Below are 21,718 nucleotides of genomic sequence, written 5' to 3'. Positions count from 1 at the left end.
TTGCGAGGATCATTCTTGTGAGAATGATTAGTAAGTGGGTTCTTTGATAGAGAATTGCAGAATCTGGATAAAGATGATAAGTCAGAGGGAGTCTCACTATTTCTTCTCACTATTTCTGTTTCTTCTTTCTGTACTTTTTTTGTTTTATGAATTCATGCAGTAGAAATTTCAGGAAAGTTGTGAGAAAAACTGCTGACATTTTTGAATTTTCGTGTGAATCTCACTCTTTAAAAAATAAAAATTAAAAAAAAAGACAGACACACTGTCATATGCATTTTTTTTATTTGACTGTGGTGATGTAAAATAATGACAGAGTTTCCTCATAGTGATACCTGTATTTTGACTTTTCCCAATCTTAATATTTCTTTAGGTTGTGGAGAGCATCTTGTCCGAACCATACTGGCCAGAGAATGTTCATGGGCTTTGCAAACAGAAGATGCCCACCAAGCTCTCCTAGAGACTATGCAAAACAAGTTTATAGGTAAGGTTATGGTGCTAATTGCCTAAACATTGCATAACATTGTTTAAAATGCAATTAACCCTATTAAATAAAATTAAGATACCTTTTTTGTGATATCTGTTGAAACCTTATGTTGCAGTTGGCTTCAAATTCAGTGTTGTGTTACATATAAAAAATGTTAAATCAAACTACAGAATAATATTTTAGGAAATCTAAAGGAAAACACTTGGGAAATATTGCAATTGTTATGTGAGTCACAGAATACCTGGAGAGGTTTGAAGAAAGAATTTCCTGCCTGAATCACTGGCTGTGGTGTACAATTGCATATTTTAGAATTGGTGGATTCTAGAGCACTAATAAAAATTATTAATCATGTTAATCCTTTTAAATATAGTAGACTTCAAAACTACTGCATGTTCTAATTGAATGCTTTGGACAGACAGATTCTGGTTTGCTATTCACATGATGAAATTAATTTATTGAAAAAGTGAAGTAGACTTAATTCAAGACTATAAGGTAAAACCAATTTTTTTCCTTTATGTGAGAGGATTACACATGACTACTTATACCTGTTTAATTTCTTGTGAATACAGATCTTGTTTTCTTTCTTCAAGTCATAACCAAAATATGAGTGTGTGTTGTGGTTTTGTGTGGTGGGTTTGTTTTTTAGCAGGGGAGGGGCCACAGTAATGGCTCCTGTAAGTAACTGCCAAAGGTTTCCCCTGACTCCAAGTCTGTTCTGGCAGCAAGGGAGGGGCTACAGTGGTGGTTCCTGTAAGTGACTGCTAAGAGTTCCCCCCTCACCCTGGCTCCAAGCCTTTGGAGCCTGGGCTGGGGTGGGAGTACTACCAAGATGGCCCCTGTGAGAAACTGCTGGAAGTTTCCCCAGCTTCAGGCTGGACCCACCCTGGCCAGGGCTGAGCCAGTCAGCGCCTCTGTGAATGACATATTTAAGAGGGGGCACAGAAGATGGTGTTGGCCTGACCGTCCAGCTGCCTTCCTGGCTTTCTTTGTAACCTGACCTGCCATAGCCCAAGTCTCCGCCATGGCTCGCCTGAGAGCCAGTTTTCTCAGGAGCTGGTGAAAGAACCTGTGGTGGAGAGAGAAGTGGGATATGAGAGAGACAACTATGCAGACATGAAGGTCGGTGAAGAGAAAGGAGAGGAAGGAGGTGCCCCAGAACAGAGTACCATGCCGGGTGGTGAAGAATAATGTTGATGCACGTTGGTCCCTCATGCAGCCCATGAAAAGAAGAGCTCATTTGTAGCTCATGGAGATGTAGCTGTGGCGGACTCCACATTGGAAGAAGTAGCTGTGCCCGAAGGAGGCTGTGAATTTTGGAGAAACCCATGCCAGAGCTGAGCCATTGTGAGAGGACTGTGACCCCATGTGGGAAGGACTCTCCTGTGAGAAGGGACCCCATGCTGGAGCAGGGAAAGACTGTGAGGAGCCCTTCCCTGAGGAGAAAGAAGCGGTAGAGACAACATGGCCTGACTGCAACTCCCATTCCCTGCACCCCTGCACCGCCAGGGGTGAAGAAGGTACAGAAACAAGGAACAAAGCTTTTGGGCCTGGAAGAAGGGAGCGGTTGGGGAGAAGTGCCTTTCTAAGATGTAGTTCTTTTTCTCATTATCTTGCTTTGATTTTGATCATAAATAGTTAATACATTTAATTGAGGGTTTTTTTTGTGTTTTCCCAAGTTGTGTTGGTTTCTTGCCCATGACCATGAGTGGTGAGTGAACCCTCCCTGTCCTTGCCTCAGCCTACGAGGTTTTTAATAAGAGGCTGTGTGGTGGCTTTTAAAACCACGACAATGTAGTATTATAAAATATCTATATAAGCTTGAACTTTTGAAGATAGTGTAGATTCCAATGAGGCTTTGGGCATATATGTTGAATTGCACTGTCTTTATAGCCCTTAAAATTTTTAAAGCTTTAGAATCCACAGACAATTTTGAGCTTCAAAATTTCTTGTGGGAAATGTATCACTTCTTGTATGCTGTGTTGCCAAAGTTCATTTTTATGGTATTTTAATTAGAACTGAAAGAGGGGTATATGCCTACCTTTTTGGGACCCAGGAACCATTGCCCTTGGTCTTGGCAAGCAATGCTTTGCAACTTCTTTATTTCTGTTTATAATATTGAATCTGTATTAAACTCTACTTCTGACAACATTACATTTGACTGTTTGAGGGGAAGTCACATTCACATTGGAAGGCTGCACTTGATAATCTACTTCTGTATTGCATTTCTAGGTGCTGTAAGAATGCAGAACAAAGTAATCCCAGTATGTTTCCCAAAAAGGTTATAATCCAAGCAGCACAAATGTAATTTTTTTTTTTGTTTAATCACTTATTCCAGTACATAGTGGCACAAAATTAGAGAATTATTTACCCAAGAGAAGCTTTTAGGATGGATGCTTGTGATAGCTTTGCTAATTTGTAACACTGCTCTGGTGTTGTACAGAAGTGTCAGATCTTTACACCGTAGTCTCAAAATTTCTTGTGTTGTATGTGGTAGAGTACTGAAAACATGAATTACACTTAAAACAATAGGCTTGTACTATATAGGGGATTTTTCCTGGGAATTTTCATAGATGATGTACTAGTGATATTTCAGGATGTATGGTATGATGCAAGATTTCTTACTGTTGTGAAACAATAGGGTAAAATGGGTTAATAGCCTACTTGCTGATGGCATGGGTTCTTTTCTTGCTAGCCTTTCTTAAAGCCCTGTTTTGTGGTTGTGTCAAACTTTCACCAGAATTATAATGGACCAAGGCCAAAAAAAAAAAAGGCTTTAACAAAGCAGAGCTAGGATGTTTTGTCAGAAGTCAAAATGTTCATTACTTGTATTGGAGGGATGAACAGCTGATTTTGGCAGTTGCCATCAGATTAGTGCTTCCTGTTTACAGAACTCTGAGTCTCCCCAGAGCCCTGGGAACCTTTCCAGCTAGGGAATGCCTGGCTTAAACAGTGAGTGCTGTTTAAACAGCAGGTGATGAGTAAACTAATGGCAGATGTGCTTCTCTCAGCCTTTCTCAGAGCCAACTTACTATGGATAATGCACAATTGATGGTTGAATTGAAGGTGAGAGAAATTAAATGTAGATTTTTTGTAAATCTAATGGGCTTGATATCTTTAATCGAAGAGCACTGAAGGCTTGGTATGCAGTCAGAGAGTGGTGTTCTGTAAACAAAAATACCTTCCAAACAGAAGAACAGAGGATTTTGTTACTCATCATTCCTTTCAAATGTGGCCAAGTTTGTGGAATGTAGACTTAGAGTAAATGTTTGTGTCATCTCACTGGCGGGAAATCTGAGCTTTTAACAATGGCAATGCTACGTATCGTACTTTAAAGCTTCTTATAAAGTGTTAGAAAATAATGAGCTGCAAGACATAGGTGGAGTCTGATTGTTCTTTCCTTAGCAGAAATACATTTGTCTAGTCTTGTGTTTTTAAGCTGTGCTTCAGTTCACAAATGAGCAATGTCTGCAGAAAGGTAATAGCAGAAAGATAATGCTGACACTTTCCCTTTTAGAAATTTTGTTTCAAATACCTCTCTTGGGAGCAGGCGTTTGGATAGTTAGGAATCATAGAATACGAATTTCCCAATTATGAGTTATGCTTGTTAGGGGGAAAAAAGCCTCATACTTAAACAGTTACAGGACTGCCAGTGACTGTCCTTGCACAGTGTTACTGTTACTTTATATTTTGGCATTGCATCACTCTCAGCTTGTAGTATCCTTTGTGGCTTTATAGTGAAGGATGCATGCTATGGAAGCATTACTATGTCTTCTCCCTGACACGGAAGAAAAGACTTGAGAATGAAGTGATCCCGAACTTTCATATAACCTATTTTAACCACCACAAGTTTGCAATTTCACAAGTTTGTATTTGATGGTAGACAGAATTGAGGAGGCCTGTTTTTTACCTGTACAATAAAACGATCTGAAAAAAATAACACAATGTGGTGATGTTACACAAGGGTTTGTCTAGGTCCTGTCCTTCTTATCAAAAGCATTGGGATTCTAATGGGCAGCAGTATCCTCGTAAAGGATTTTGTAAAACCTGGCCTGTAAAGTTTGAAGGTACAGGTGTTTTTCCTTGCAGCTTCTTTAAAAATTCTAAACAGATGTTTTAAATTACTTACAAAGATTTCTGGTTTCAGACAGCTTGCACTTAAACATTTAACAAGTAATGGTGCATGAAATTAAAAGCAGGCTTCATTTAATGTTTATACATTCATCTAATGTTTATTTAAATTGTTAGCTTGGAGTTTAGTGGGGTACATAGCAGAGTGGCAAACAGCTTCACTTTAAACGTGTTCTGTACACAAACTGACAAAGGACAGTGGTGCAGGTGATCTATAGATGATTCTTCTGAAAAAATCTGAATTTCACTCAGATCACAGCATGAAAAGATTTTGAACTGTTTAGCTGCACTCCGTTATAACTGGGGGATGCTAAAGCACTTAGTTACACTATGCCACAGTCAGTATTTAGACCAAAGTTCTGCAGACTTTGAAATCTAGTGTAAACAATGAAGCTGGTAATAGTTTCTCTGCTATGGAAGAGTCTAAGTGTAAAACATCTGATGAACAGTTGGTTAGTCCTTCAACTGGGTAAGTGCAAATGAAACACTTCTTTTACAGTTAGCATCAAGTCTGTGCTAGGCTGGATCTGTCCAGTAGCTGCAAATGGGAAAAAAGCACACAGGATCAGAAATTAACAACTCTTACCAATCGCATGCTTTGGGTTAGGCAACCTTCATCATGGGAGTAGTTTAATTTACAAGAGTAAATGTCTAGAATCTTGCTTACATAGACCTACTCTGTGTTAAAATACACTCTTTAGCATAATTGTAATCCTCAGCAGTAAGTCTGCATATCCAGAAATATCTTTGTTTAAAAAAAAAATAATAGATTTGAATCCCTCTTTTAACTTTTTTTTTTAATTGCTTTAACTGGAAAATAAAATACATTCTCTGTTTTAAAACATGTGCTGTTCAGTGTATATTTAATTTGGCTTAGAGACTGATTTTTAGGGGAGGAGAAACAGTCCTTCTGAATTTACTGTAGTGTACAATACAGCAATGTTATTACTGTAGGCAACTGGTTTTTACTGACACTATTTAGAGGCTGATTCCCCACAACTTATCCGGTGCAGTGATCTGGAGGCATGCACTATATTGCTGCCGATTTTGCACTGAGATGGTTTAGCTGAAATTGCTGGTGAAAGCAATTGGAATCGATGAGGGTGCAGTCATGCAGTTTGCTTCTGATGACTCTGTGGATGGCAACCTCCAACAGAAGTGGTAAAACAGATAACCTATGGAAGTGGCGTGGGTGAGAAGATCATGAACCATTGCAGGGGTTTTGCAAGTGACTGTGTGTTTGTGTCTTCATTTGCTGTTTGTGTTTGGAAGTGAGAGGAAGTGATTAAGTTCTTGTTTCAGACTTTTTCTCCTTTCCAGAATAATGTTCATTCTGCAGCTGATGATAAAATGGTGTAGAAGATTAAAAGTTGGCTCTGCATTGTTATTGAAAAAAAAATAATCTTCAGTAGCCTAGCTGACAACACTAAATCTCAGTAATTTCTTGAGTTGCAACCGTATGTTGGCTCAATCTTTATTGCTACAGCTCCAAACTGTGTCTGGCTGCAACAAGAAAGACAACATGATCCCACCATTTTCATTGTTATGTTGTATTATGTTGGTCAAGGTGCTACGAATGTGAGAATAGCCTGTAGGTTCTGGGTTTTGATGTTGTGCACCACTGGGTAGAAAATGCTATGTTTTTGTATTTAGGAGAGGTAATGCATCCCATCTTCTTTGCTTTGTTTGCATAACACAAACTTTTAAGGCATTTCCTGGTTTAATACTCCATTCAAATTACCCACTACAAGTCATCAAAGCCATTTTACTCATCTCTGTGTAACCCTAGTACTACTGTTATGGTCAATTCTTGCAAAGTTAGTGCAGACCAAGGTCCAACGAGACCTGGTCTCGTTTGGTGTAACCAACATTTGTTCTTACTCCAAGGGCCCAACTCATGGTGTTCTTAAAGAAGTCAGCTTCTTGCTTCTTCGGAGTGTTTTATGAGTGCTGAAGTTAAAACGATACTTTATCATGCTTTTATCATGCTTTTACCATACACAGCACTATTAAATTAATCTTCTTCTTGAGTCTTCTAGTTGAAATAACAGATGTACTTCAGGAAAGGCTGAATTAATGCAGTCAGTTTTCTAGCTTTTGAGTGTTTAGCATGGACTTCAAAGCCTTTGAATTTTGTGGACTGGTGATAAAGCTTCCATGGCGCATAATCATTGAAGGAATTAACTTGGTTCAGAAAACAATTGTGTACAGATTTAGGGCAGTACGATGGACAGCATGTTTGAAGTCAATAACTAAATGCTACATATGCTGGCAGAACTGGGATTCTCGTGAGCATAGTTGTGCATGTATAGGTAGAGCATCTCTTTGGATGAAATTGTAAGCTTAAGAGTTTGTTTTACGTGCTTGAAACTCAAGTTTTAAATTATTTTTTTAAACTTCTTTTTAAAAAATGTCTCACAAAACACATATTTTGAGTGATTACTTTTCTTATTCTGTACTCCACTGAAGAATATGAATGCTTTGTTCTTGCCAAAAAATCCCTGTAAAAATGAAAGAATTCTGATGAAAATGTGGCATTACATGTTTTGCTGCAGACTCTTTACATGGAAAGAAATATACTGCCAAGTCCTCTCTTAAAGTTTAGGAAGAGAGAGCCTAGCACGTGCAAGTTATTCAGATTATTGAAAATTTGATCAGTGATGATGGCACATAGTTGACAGAATCACTGTGAAAATTAAGAAATATGTGATTCGTTTATTTACAGATTTTTCTTTCTTCTACTCTTTCCTAAGTGTAGGAGAAAGAAAAACACAAAAAAAGTGATTAACCCAGTGTAAGCATTTCTAGAAGACTTTAGTGGCTTCAAGTCTATAATCAGTAGTTGCTGTCTGGTTTTTATGTGCATTCATACGGTCTTAGTGTTTTAGTAGGGCCTTAAATATGCTGTCTGATTTAAATACTATTTTCTGGCTGTATTCTGCTGAAGTAGAACATTTTTAGCCATGCTAATTAAAGAGATTATTAGTATTTTTCACTAGAACTTTGAAAGAAACTTTCAAGGGCCTTGAAAGAGATTAAAGGTTGTATGACCTCTATGAAGAAAACCACTTTTTGTTCGTTTGCTTGCAGAAATCATACCACTTACTTAGCCAGCACTTGGTTAATGCCATGGAAGTATAAGAGATATACTTATCATCTTGGAAAGCATGCAGTAGAAGATTTTGATTTGGGTGGTAAAACTTTCTACAACTTACCAAGCCTTGCATTTCTGTTTTAACTAACATATTTTCCTGTTTTGTTAACTCTTATGTTATGATTGGCTGGATTCTTGGTTCACAGGGATTTGGTTGCAGTTGATAATTAATACAGTAGGTGTAATTGGTACCTAGTAATAGTGGTTGTACAAAGCAAGTCATGCTTTAAAGATAATAACTGTTTGTATTAGATCACGTTAAGATAGTACTGTTTATTAAGCGTACTATGTATATTATCTTCCTGCAATATGGGCTTCTGTTGTAATGACCACCTTGTATTGCTTTTGAACGTGGTTGCTCTTATGTTGAGAGAAAACATGGTAAAGCTTTTAGTTTTCCTTACAATAAAGTTTGAAGTTGGTTCTTATTGTTTGTTGTTGTTGTTGTTATTTGCATTAAAGGAGTAATTTTAGCTGTGGGCAAATTGAAGGATGAGTAGATCCGCTCTGAAGTTCCTGTGGCCAACAAATCCTTTTACAGTGTCTGTACATTAGACATAGTATACTATTTAAAAGAAAATAATTGAAAAGAAGTGTGTGAAATGCCTGTTGCAATTGTATATATTCAACTTTAAATCACAGTGTATTGCAAATGTGTGAGTAGGGTCTGTTTGGGCTTAAGTGCAAGAACTTGGTAAATGTTGTGGCTCAAGAAATTTTAAATCGTATGTAAATCATACCATTGTTTCCACATTTAAAACTATAGGAATCTCAGTTCAAATTACAAACCAGAAAAAGAATACTTAGACTTGCTTCAGCGAACTTTAAAACTTTTCCAGCTTCTGATAAAAGATGTTTTCTATCATATGTCTTAAATTAACAACAGAAAAGCCACTTTAAAAAGTAGGATGTGTTTTAGCTTTTCTGTTAATATTCATAACACAGGAAGGAAGACAATCTAGAGCAGCTTGATGATGTCTCTGTACTAAATGCTTTAAATTGGGCAAAATGAATAATTTGTAAAAGTGACCCAAATTTGCTTGATTGTTTTCATATGTGGCCATCTTTATATTTGTTATACTACAGAAAGAATTAAATATTGAGACATGGTTTTTTTCAACTTGACGCTCCATTTTTCATTATTATAGCCTCCTTGATCCAAGAACAAATGGTTTTGCACTCACAAATGTAATTTCCAGTATTTTTTTAATTCCATGTAGCATTTTTTTTTCCTTTTTTGATTACTGGTAGTTTAGTAGCTTACTATTTAGAAAGTTACTTATTATAAACACTTTAAAACTGGTGTTTTTGTAAAAGCACTGGCTGACCTGACAGTCTTTTCAATAACAAGATTAAAGGGAGAAGGCAGGAAAGTCAAATAAAAAATACCCAAGAAACTATTCCTTTTGCAAATAATTCTCTCTAACGATTTTACCCAGGTTCACCTTTCCTAGCCAATGAAGATGGTGTTCTTGGAGGTGTGATAGTTCTTCGGTCTTGCAGGTGTTCAGCAGAGCCTGAATCATCGCAGGCAAAGCCAACTTTACTAGGTAAGAAATTAGTATTCATTTTTACTTGAGCTAGGTACTAACTTGAAGGATGAAGTAAAAACTGTCTGTGCATGCATAACATTGGTCAAAGGCCACAGAGAAAACAAAAAGGAATTGAAATCGTTTGAGAAGATTAAACTCCAGGAAGTGAAATAGTAGTATTAACCTTGTCCTCTAAAACTGCGGAAAAGAGCATTCTGACTCGTATTTTTGAGCAGAATTGTGATTCAGAGGGGTGTGGGGGATCCTTCTAAAACTATGGCATAGGAGTAGCATTTCCTTGTGGTGAGACAAGGTATGCTTCTCATGGAAAGAATCTAGGGACCTTATAGCAGCCTTCCAGTACTTAAAGGGAGCTACAGGAGAGATGGGAGGCACTCTTTATCATGAAGTGAAGTGATAGGACGAGGGGTAATGGTAACCCAAAAGAGGGTAGATCTAAATTAGATCTTAGTAAGAAATATTTTCACTGTGAGGGTGGTGAGACACTGGAACAGGTTGCCCAGGGAAGTTGTGGATGCTCCATCCATGGAGGTGTTCAAGACCAGGCTGGATGAGGCTTTGGGCAACCTTGTCTAGCAGAAGGTGTCCCTGCCCATGGCAGGGGGGTTGGAACTCAATGATCTTTAAGGTCCCTTCCAACACAAACAATTCTGTGATTCTATGACATGACTGTTTACTGCTTCTCAATGGTTTATATGCTAAAAATGCTGTCTGTTCCTATTTGTTCCTCCATTTTGCAGGACAAAGTGTGAAAATTTGGAGGATACACTTAAAATTTGGACGGGCAGTTGTTTTATGGTTAGAAATGTTCTGTTGTGCCCAGGAAAATATCTTCAGATAGGTCACAGTTACTATTTCATATGCAGACAACAGAAATATTTGATGTTTATATCGAGATCAGCAGAAAACTGTACTTCTCCCCCATCAGTAGCTGATTGGTTTAAAAGGCTCTGAGCTTTACAGCCCTTCAACTCTGTTTATGTCCTAGAAACAAAATCCTCATCTGTCTCACTGCTTTACAGCAGAACCAAGTGTATTATAGTAAACTGTCATGTGGTTTGTCGTAGAGAAACAGGTAGGAAACCTAACGCTGTGGGCTACTAGCAGAGGTGGGTGGAAATACAACCCAGAGACAGTAAAGCCCATGTTCCTCTTTAAGGGCAGGGATTTGGAACTGGGGACATATGAATTACTTCAGCATGACACTTCTACCATCTCCTTTCCTGCGGTGCTCCTCAGATGAGGGCATGTGTGTCTGGTCATGCTATGTGTCTATGTATTGGGTCACATGGACCTGTCTAATATATATTTACGTTATGCTACCAGAATTAAAGTTTTTTTTTTCTTTGTATAGTCCTCTGCTTTATTATTGTTTCCCCAAGTGTTTCATGAATTGCTGTCAGTGGCATTACAGATTTGAAGTAGCTTTCGTATCTTTTAAGATGTGAAATGACAAATTTGATCACCTAATATAACTTTTAAGGCAGGTCATAGCATCTCACCTGGTAGTTCTTGAATTGCATAATTTCTTTTTAATCTATATGCTATTGTTTAGAAAGACACCTCACCTTTGTTTTAGTTCATTACTGCTTTTGTTCCACTAAATCCTAACATTGTGTCACCAGAGTTTGCCTGCTTACAGCCACCCTGGAGTGGCAGGCGGAGCGTGTGCTAAAGGTGAGCCAGCAGATATATTCTTAATGAAGGGTTAAGCCACACAAACTCCCGTATTTATTGCTGTCTATTCAGTGACTTCCAGGATGTCGGGGTCAAGTTATTACAGTTGCACAGGATGAGGTGTATGTTATCTTTCAGTTTTGTTCTTGTATTACATTTTGCTGGTTTGCATTATGGGAATCTTTAAGTAACATGTACTACTTTTTCTGTGTTGGTCAACTTGAGTGATCCTATCCCCCCTCCAGCCATTCACTCTTCAGAAGTACTTTTGATCAATACAGTTAATAACGTTCATGTTTCTCTACCCAAGAGTTGAAGTTCATGTGTGTTTCATGTTTTTTGTCAACATCTTATCCATAAGAGTTTCATGTTTACTTTGCTGTTACAAAGAACCAGAGATTTGGGAGGTGAATCCTTACAATCCTGATGGACAAAAAAGGAATTTTGGAAGGTTTGGATGGGAAAAGGTTTAGAAATAGCTTTTGGATGTTGTGTTTTTTGGAGTTATTACTTGAATAGCTTATCTTTTTGAAGAAGTAGACTCTTAAATAGACTTTGACAATCATCTTACTCTTTGTCTTTCAACTATTTGTAAGCCAAGACTGTCTAATCCTGACTCCAGAATCAGGGTGTGGGTTGCAAAACAGAGAATGTTGCAGGTTTGATTTACAGTTTTCAGATTTAAGAATGGAATAATTGTGACATTATAGATCTAATGGAAAAGCATCCTGCAACATAAATTCTGTCCCTAAAAAGGAGGTAAGAAAATGAAAATACAAGTTTGATTGAAAGAGAACAAACAAGATCAATGTAACCTTTAATTTCTTATGTTTGGAAGTAGGATAAATATTTCTACTCATTTAATGTTTGTCATTCATGTAAGAAAGCATGTTCCTATTGATGAAGATTTGGTATTTTTTCCTCAAAAAATAATAAAGAAAATCCCCATATTTTATACTTCATAAGCAAACACTATTAGTCCATTAATTTTTGGGGTTTTTTTCAACTGAAATAAGATTCATATACACAGCTTATTCTAAAGATATTTTTTCTTGTACCATGTAAGTTTCATGCCTTATAGTGTATGCTGAGTTAATGTATAATTAAATGTATGTAGTATTTGTGTTGTTTAGATTGAAGGTAAGTTGTGTAGTACTGAAGAACTCAGTGTATAGAGTAACAAAATCTCACGTCTTTATTACAGGGATTATTTTTTTTGTTATTTTTTGTAACTATTGAAACAAATTGCAAGAGACTTATTAAATGGTTGAAAATATATGAAACATCTTCAGATTAGTATGTAATTTAGGATTTGCATTGTAATTCCAGTACTTGTAACAGCTAGAAATAACCAAGTCTTATGCTAGTACATGCTACCTTTGGTAGACGGTGTAGAAAGAAAAAAATAATAAAAACTTAAAAGAATAGTACTGGAGTTACCAAAGGCAAAGAAATAATTTCTGAGGGTATTTGGCCTGAACTGGTGACCAAGTTCTGAAAACTGAAAGATAAGATTAAATTTGTCTCCAAAAAATAAATGCCTTCACTGACAGTTGAACCTTTAGGGTGTTAGGGAGGGGTTGTCCTCATTGAACACAGTTACATTGCATTAAATATGTTTCACTCTCTGAAAGCTTTTGATTAACCTTTGGCGATATCTGTCATGAATCTATTACGGGGGAGCAAAGTGCATATCTTAAATGAAGTTCATTTTTCTTTTATGATGATATCTACATATCTGTCAGAATCTTCAAGTCTTGCTGGGATTGTCTCAACTTTGATCTTCTGCTCCAGGTTAATTGCTATGCCAGGATAAATGGTTCAAAGGATAAGCATACTCAGCATGCTGTGACCTTCGTCGACCATATTAAAGGAGTGTGAAGGATAAAAATTAATAGAAGTTTTGAAACCATCTAATGGTGCTTTTTGCAGCATATGAAATTCTCTCGCAAATGAAATATTTGAAAATAGCTTTTCATGGCATCTTGTATAATTCATGCAATTTTTTTAAATTCTAGAGTTTTCTGTGAAACATCCTGAATTCCAGTCAGCAACCCTTTCCCTTTCCAAATTATGTACTTAATAAACACAAAGAAAAATAGCTGTGATACAGAGCAGGAAGAATACAGTGTGGCAATTTGTAATGCTCAACTGGATAGGAGCTAAGTATATGAATAATGTGCTCTTTTTCTGAATTTTGTGTTGCAGCTGAGTAGGGGAGGTGTGTGTATATGTAAAGATACCTGTGTGTGTATCAGGGAATTAAAGATCACTGTAATGGGCTGTTTAATGATTGAGAAATTGGGCCACTTTGAAACTTCAGAACAATACCTTACTGGTTAACATGTATTAACAATACACATTAGTGGTTAGTTTTCTTAATCATTATCAGTACAAACACAACAGTTGATCTTTAATATTTATATCCTAAATTATCTGCGAGTATACAGTACCTGAGAGCTGGTGCTGTATAGCTAGTGCTAGAAGTCAAGGTGATCAGACCTGAGAGTTCTTTGATGACAGAATAGAATCATAGAATCATTCAGGTTGGAAAAGATAATGAAGTCAAGTCAACCGTTAACCTAGCACTGCCTATTTTTTTTTCAGGTCCCTAAGCACCACATCTATGCATCTTTTAAATACTTCCAGGGACAATGACTCAACCACTTCCCTGGGCAGCCTGTTCCAATGCTTGACAGCCCTTTTGGTGAAGAAATTTTTTCCCAATGTCCAATCTAAACCTTCCCTGGCACGACTTGGGGCCATTTGCTATTGTCCTATTGCTTGTCACTTCGGAGAAGAGACAGACACCCACCTCACTACAACCTCCTTTCAGGTAGTTGTAGAGAGTGATAAGGTCTCCCCGCAGCTTCCTTTCCTCCAGACTAAACGTCCCCAGTTCCCTCAGCTGCTCCTCGTAAGACTTCTCCTCTAGACCCTTCACTAGCTTCATTGCTCTTCTTTGGACATGCTCTAGCACTTTGATGTCTTTCTTGTAGTGAGGGGCCCAAAACAGAATGCAATATTTGAGGTGTGGCGTCATCAGTGCCTAGTACAGGGGGAAGATCACTTCCCTACTCCTTCTGGCCATGCTATTTCTGATACAAGCCATTCAGCATACTTTTGGAACTTTTGGTCTTGCTCTAATTTTTCCAGGCATCTTCCTTGCTTATTGTGCAGTGTTATTTTGCTTCCACCAGACATCTCTCCTGCTTTTTCTGTGGTATTATTGTGCTTTCACCAGATGTCTTTCCTGCCTGCTCCGTATCTTTGGTTCTCATCTTGCAGACTTTACTGCTTCTGTATGTTTTCCTGTATTCTGCTTGAACAGCTAAACCACAAATCTCTATTTACCCATTGGTAGTTACATATTATATGTATGTTTACACTCCCTTATGTGAAAAAATGCTTGTTTCTGGTTATTCTGTTGATAGTGTTACAATTCTACAGAATCCTTATACACCATTGGGGTTTATGCTATTGTCTGGGTACTAGTTCTGCAGCGTGTGACTGCAAATAGTGCAGGAAAGTCTTGTTGCTCAATAGCTCTTTCTTTTGAGATTGAATTGTTCTGGTAAGTAGTTTTTGTTCTTTAGTTGTTTTTTTTTTTGTCCTTTCACAAACTATATTTTAAGCTTTATTTGTTTCTCAAGATTGCAATCTTGTTAAATTACATCTTATATTTTAAACCAATGCGTTTTTTGTGACTTCTTGCATTTTCCTTTATAGTGGAATTTCTGTGGAGCCATACAACAGAGAGCATGTGTGTAGGATATATGTCTGCACAGGATGGCAAAGCTAAGGTAAGCCGTGAAGAATAGGTTGTGATACAGTAGAATGAGTGTAGAAACTAAAGAGAATATGAAATAATGATGATGAAATATATAAGAAATTTCTATCATTAAGAGAACAGAAAAAGCAATGGGTGCATAAGCAGTCAAAATGTATCTTTTGATTGAGCATGTTTTTTAATTGCAGCAGTTAACAAGCCTACATGCAGCAGTTAGCAAACCTACAGTAACGTATGTATTATGTCAGGAAAAGGTGCCACAAACACATCTCCGTTTCCTTTTCTGAGAGTAATTGTCTTTGAATAGCTTTAGCTTGATTACTGGCTACACTGGCTGCTTAGGGTGGTACAGTATTTTTCTATGGGCATGTTTTCCTTCAGAGGAAGCATTTGCACCAAGAAAGAAGGGAGATGGGTATAAAACAAACTTTGAGTTGGTACCTAGAATAGCCCCTATGGTAAACAATTTGGATATTAACATCCATGGTTCTTTTAGTTTCTTGGGGTCTAATTATATCTTTTTTTTTCCTGGAATGAGAGAAATAATATGTTAGAACTGAGTTTAGCATTGGAAACCGGAAAAATCCTTAACATCAAATAGGAGGGATTAGCCAAGAGGATGAGAGCCATTTACTCTTAGGAATACAGCACTGAAAGGAGAAAAAAGCAGGTTTTGAAATGTATCAACTAGAGCATTTAGGAGGGATATTTGGACAATGAGAATGAACATGGGAGAAGATGCAAGCACAGACAAAATCGTAATTTCTGTAGACATTTATAGATGTACAGCCATCGGTATTCAAGACTAAGAGTGAATAATCAGAACTAGATAAAGGAAGTGACAAAAGTGGGGGGAAAAGCTAGAATAAGAAGGCTCCCTGATATGATTAAACTAACAGGGGAGGCAGGGGTGTTTTCTGGTATATTTGCATGTATTAGAGGAAGAGATGACAGCTAGGAAGTTTATACCAGCAGACAACAGCAAGAAAGGCATCCAGCATTTTGGTGGCAGAATTTAAAGAAGGATTAATTTGAAAGCCTGGAAAAGGAAGGAATTTGAGGGCCTAGATTTGTTGCCTTTCTCCAGAAGTGGCTGCTTGTGGATCTTCTGAAAAAGAAAGTTTAGTTGTCAGCAGTGGAGGGGAAAGGATTACAAAAGCCGGATCTTTCTCTCTTCTTTTCATTTTTTTTCCTTTCTCTTTTCCCCCTTCTATTTCATTTGAGACACAAATACAAAGGAGGATCTGAGTAAGATAACAGAAGAACATACAAAATAAGGAAGTTGACATCAGATATTTTAAACAGCAAGAATGGTGTAACATGCTGGTTGAAAAATTGGGAATGAGTGAATTCATCCTCAAGGAGTAAAATATATGTTAAAAAAAAAAAAAGACAAGAATGCAACAGAAGGATGAGGAAGATAAAAAGCAGCTGGTGAAGGAAGTGCTGGTAGAGGTGTTATTGAAGTACTCGCTTTCATGGCTTGTGTAGAGTTCTTTCCAGTTGATTATCTGTGGAACAGAGTGGTTTTAATTGTTTTCTTAGTATTTATTTTAGATTTATTAGAATCCAAACTCAAGCTAAAAGCTCAGACTGAACTGAGTGAAGCTAGAGCAAGCTCAGTTGCAGATGTTCTAGTATTTGCTAGTTTAAAAGTCATTATATTGTGTTCACAGTGAAATAAGGAGAATTATTAGAAAGCATAATGTTAAATTATTACAGTGTGCACACCTGCCTCTGGCTTACATCACAAGCTCAAAAGCTGTTTCTAAGGAAATATTATTGTTTCTTCCTAGTAGTGTCTGTCTAATTAATAAATAAGAGCTAAATGTGAAATCTGTCTGGTAATGAGTACTAGCATGACAGTGCCATGCCCAGAGATGTTTTCCTACTCACAGTTGCAACATTTGACATCTGGTGTGCATTGTTTTCATACTGCTGGTGAATTCTCCAGCTGGTAATCTTGATTGCGCTGACAGACACAGCTGCTCTTCTTGATTCACTTTTAAATTATGTTTTTGACCTTCATTGAAGAGTTAATCCCCCTCCCTTTCTTCCTCCTTTGAGTCTGTGGCTACAAATGCTTTCCAGAGAAAAACCGCAAATGCTTTTGCTGCTGCCTTGTATTGATCAAAAAAAGTCTTCTGTCATAAAAGCTGGAATTTTATTCTGCTACAACTAGGGCTAAGTTATAGATGGAAAACTGGGCTTGAAATAGAACACAATGCATTGCAAGTGAAAAAAAAACAAATACCCTTTCTTTGATAGAGTAACTGTTATGGTACAATTAATTTTGAGTGCTTGCCATGGAAGAATAATGGTATAAGAATTCATAAAAGTATAAAATATCACTTGTTTGTGAGTACCACAGGAAAATGATCAGGCAGTGGCTTTTAGGGGAAAATCTTGCTTTCCTGTTTTTCTAGGGTGGTAAAGAGCTTCAGTTTTTATTTCTTTCATCAATCTAAGACTCAAGTTTTATTCTTAATCCAGGAGGTTGTCACGGTGGCTGATTTTGCGCTGGTTCAATTTAATTAACATGAAAACATATTTTTATAACAAGACTTGTAGAAAGTGAGAAGGTTTTTAAGTGTCTACTGTTATGAATTAGACTAATATTAGAATAATAATTATATAAAGGGGTATATACTAAGGAAAAAAAGGATCCAGCTTCACGATCTTAGTGTGATTCTTTATGAATGGAAGGTTAATACATTTCATAATAGGACCTAGCAAATGGTGGTTCCAAACCCTAGACAAAGATTGTGGAGATATAGGAGGCCTCTCTTTACAAGGCAAACACACATTTATGAGCTAGATACCAGTCACATGCAGACACTGGTACGCTCGAGAGGTGGAAACGTACTCAACCAGTTAACGATCAGCAACTCCTTAAAAGAACAGTGAGACAGGAGAGTGGGATCCGAGACTTGTAGTTTGTACATCCTGACCTGCCCGCGCTTCTGGCATTTAGCACTGTGAGCTCTCCAAGTACTGATTTAGAAGTATCCTTGCAACGGGAGTTTATTTCCTCTCGATTTAGAAAAGATTGGGTTCTGCAGCCAGCCACTCACCTCCAAACGAGACTGCATGAATGCTAGCTTGCTGAATGTATAAAATGGCTGAGCCTGGAAGAGCTGTGAAGTAATTTTGCCCTGTGACTAATAATTATTTGATTTAAAGCATACTTGCTGGAAAGGTGTCTGGTCTTTTTTTGGAAAACCAGTTGCCTGGAAAAGTCACAGTTTCTTGTTGGTTTAAAATGTTTGTTTGAACGTTACTTTAAAAATACTGTGGAGGCTTGCCAGAGGAACTAAGTTCACACCTTATTGCTGACACAGTCATCTCTGGTTGGATATCCTAGTACTTGCCTTGAGTTCTCTCTCAACACTGGAAGTATTTCAGCTCCTCCACCACTGATAGCACTGTCAATGTTATCTTCACTACCTGCGTAGTGGGTATCTCATTCACTTCCCTCTGATTCTTATGCCCTTGAACCCTTACATCACTGCCACAAGCAGCTGGTCAAAGCATATGCTTGCTGGTTCAACTGTGCTCTTCTGTGTTTCTTGTCATCGCTCTTGACACGAGCAGTTTCATGACTCAGTGCCAGTGTTTGTCACAGACTGGATGTTGGAAAGAAACAAAATTTTTGTCTGAACAGCTTTTACTTCTTTATATACTTCTTGGAACTAACCTATACCACCTATTGCTACAACTTACCCAGGCTGGTGCCTGGGAACCTTGACTATGATGAACTTAAGGGACAGATAGATTCTGTTTTAGAAGTTGCAAGTTACAGACTTCCTTCCTGATGCAATATCATGATAGATTGTTTCAACATTAGGGGAGATGAATGGACTTCCTGAGAACTCCTGAAGCAAGTTCCTTCATTGCCATTTATATGATGGTAGAGTTGTCACATAAGCTGACACTCAACTATTTCTAGCCATTAGTGAGACTGTTTGAATAAGCTAGGCTGCTGTGTAAGTTTCTGGACACAGCCATGGGAATAGATAGAAAATATTACTGTGGACTTCCTCTCCACTTACCCAGCTCCTTTGGTAGCAATAACTGCTGCATCAGCAAAGCTTAAGACTTCTAGACTGAGGGACTGGGAGGTTAAGTATCTTCATGAACTGAGGAGGTATGTTTATTCCTTTTTTGTTATTTTGATATTGGCTGATGAATTACTTGATATGAATTCAAGATCTTTGATAAGCAGTTAGCTCTTTTAGATTTCTTGCCCAAACTTTCTTCTCTTTCTGAGACACTAATTTTCAGAATAACCTTCCAGATATGTTATTATGGATCCATAATAGATCCAACAGTTGATCATAGCATCAGCTAAGGAGGTCATCCTGTTACTGGAGCTCTGACTGCTTTAAAGATACTCTGTCAGTTTTCAATTAATCAGTTCCATTTTTCCTGAACTGATTAGGTTACATTCTGAGAACTTAAGCAATTGTGTTGTCACCATTGGGAAAACAGCTGTATTCTGATTACTACAGTGTTGCTTCTTGGAGTTTTGTCCATATTGTTGCAGGAGATTTGACGTCTTAATGGAATCATAGAATCATAGAATGATTAGGGTAGGAAAGGACCTTAAAGATCATCAAGCTCCAACCCCCCTGCCATGGGCAAGGACACCCTCCGCTAGACCAGGTTGCTCAAAGCCTCATCTAACCTGGACTTGAACACTTCAAGGGATGGGGCATCCACAGCTTCCCTGGGCAACCTGTTCCAGTGCCTCACCACCCTCACAGTGAAACATTTCTTCCTAATATCTAGTCTAAATCTACCCTCTTTCAGCTTATAACCATTACTCCTTGTCCTGTCACTGAAATAGTTGGTGTAGCATTTGTTAGAGCAGTTTAAGTGTCAGTTTGCATGAAGGGCTTTGAGACCTCCTGACATATAATTTGGGAGGGGGAGAAATAACTCCTTGAATTCACCCGTAATATAATTTTAGATGTAGAGAACAGGAAGGAAAAGAGATTAGTGGATAGGTTACAAGTTGATTGACTTATCTTAGTTACATAGTCTTCGTATCTTCTTGTTCCTTGTTTGCTTGCCCAATGGAGAATGCTGCAAAGGAAAAGAAGTTCTTCAGTCTCAAGTAACAGTGCAGTGTATGCCTGCAATGTGAATTGACGTACCAACTGCATCTCCTGAAGGTTCTGGTTATGGGTAGGCAGCCTTTCTTTGATTCATTGTTCTATATCTGTGGATAATCAAGCAGAATCCCTTTTATCTCAGGCAGAGTCTGCAGAGTATTCATTTGCTCGAGGCCCACAGTATTCTGTGTGCAGAAAGTATAAGTGGGCAGGATGTGCTACAGAACTTCTTTTTTCCTGGGTCTCCCCAGTTTCTGGTGTTATCTTAGTGAATGAGAGTAGTTGGTGGTGGATGATGTTTTTGCTTGAAAATAGGTACTTCCTCACTGTGTTTTCAGTAGTGTTTGAAGTCAGAGTGCTTTCTTTCCAGTGAAAGATCCAATCTCAGCACCAACAACACGCAGTTTTGGTCCTGTGTTATGTGTAAGTATTTGAAATAATTTGTCAGCTCACTATGGTTCTTAGTAGGTATGAATTTACTATATGATCTGTGTATAAATGTTGCTAACTTCTGGTTATTGTAAATGTTGTAGTACTTCTGAGATATCCTTGTAGTTCAGCTTCATAGGTTTTAGTTTTTGAACAGCTAGATGACCTAGACAACGAATTCCTAAAAAATCTAGTTGTAATATTGAATGTAATCCAATTCAGTTCAATTTAAATCTCTCTTTGGCAGATATGCAGTTCTTATAACATGAATTACTAAGCTTTATGTTATGGCAGGTTTTAATACTGCAAAACTACATATGCCATTCTTTCCATTTCCTAATGAACTATATTCAAGTGCTTTGTAAGCTATGGAGTAACAGTAGTGGAGAGTGTTGCATATTGCTGTGTTTGAAAATATTCATCAGCAACAACTGCTTTCTACACCACATGTTGTGGTTGCAATATGCAAACAGAAACTTTATCTTTGACAGTTAATTTCATTTTCCAGTATGAGGAAACATAGTGGACAGGGAGACCATTTCCAGTTCACTTTTCTTGTTGAGATGTTAGGTGCCATAATCAGAGTTATTTGCCTTTACTAACACTGTAAAACTTTGCAAAAATACTTTCCTCTGTGTTTAAATTGATACATATGATGAACAGTGATTGTAGTGATTATTGTTGGTTTTCTGATGATGGGCTTCTGTATTTTACTTTGTGAGTAAAAGGTCTGTGAAAGCCCTTTGTCAGAAGAAGGGCAGTTATCCAGTGCCCATTGGGTGAAGAAACACATCTTGGAAGAATCCTAATCCGAATTTGAAAATTAGTGGAAAAATTTACTGAGCCTGTTAACAGAAATACTAAGTCAAATAATTCAGTCATTCATTTCAAACTACAGAGACAGTCTTTTAGCTTCATGAGACAGGAAAAGTATATGTCACTGTTATACTTTTTTTATTCTTTAATTTGCACTCTTGTTTGGAGACTGGGGAAGCAGTCAGAAATTTTCACTTGAAAAGAACTATGTGCATACAGTAGAGCATCTAGTTCTTTCATAAAAATAATGTATTTATATTTGTTGGAAAAAACCTTCAGTGCTAAGATACCAGTTAAAATATTTGGTTTGTAGACCTTCATGGAAATTATGGGCTCAGAGATGGGAAGATAAGTTCAGTTTTTTGGGTTGAATTCTTGCATAAAACCAGTAGTTATGTAACTTTCCTCATATTTGGCTGACTTATTTTAGAATGGAGCAGAGAAGATGGGATTGTGTATCCAGGTATGCAAATATAAATGCAATAACCCGACTTAGCACCTGGAATTCAGAATGGTAAAAGTCACATTTTAAGATATGTGTCAGTATTTTAGGATACCTCTAACAGAAGC

The 21,718-nt window shown here is 37.5% G+C and overlaps 1 protein-coding gene across 1 annotated transcript in view; it reads left to right on the top strand.

Moving 5' to 3' along the window:
- Positions 1-14,799, top strand: part of LOC104458631 (threonine aspartase 1-like) — a gene marked incomplete at both ends in the record, with an annotated part of 36,226 nt that extends 21,427 nt beyond the window's left edge. Inside the window, 3 exon segments of the mRNA XM_010078740.1 lie at positions 371-481; positions 9,206-9,316; positions 14,726-14,799. Coding sequence (XP_010077042.1) covers positions 371-481; positions 9,206-9,316; positions 14,726-14,799 — 296 coding nt within the window.
- Positions 14,800-21,718: the final 6,919 nt, after the last annotated feature.

The sequence above is a fragment of the Pterocles gutturalis genome, unplaced genomic scaffold, assembly GCF_000699245.1.
Source record: "Pterocles gutturalis isolate BGI_N339 unplaced genomic scaffold, ASM69924v1 scaffold14328, whole genome shotgun sequence".
Lineage (NCBI taxonomy): Eukaryota > Metazoa > Chordata > Aves > Pterocliformes > Pteroclidae > Pterocles > Pterocles gutturalis.
This window is presented reverse-complemented; position numbering and strand designations above follow the sequence as displayed.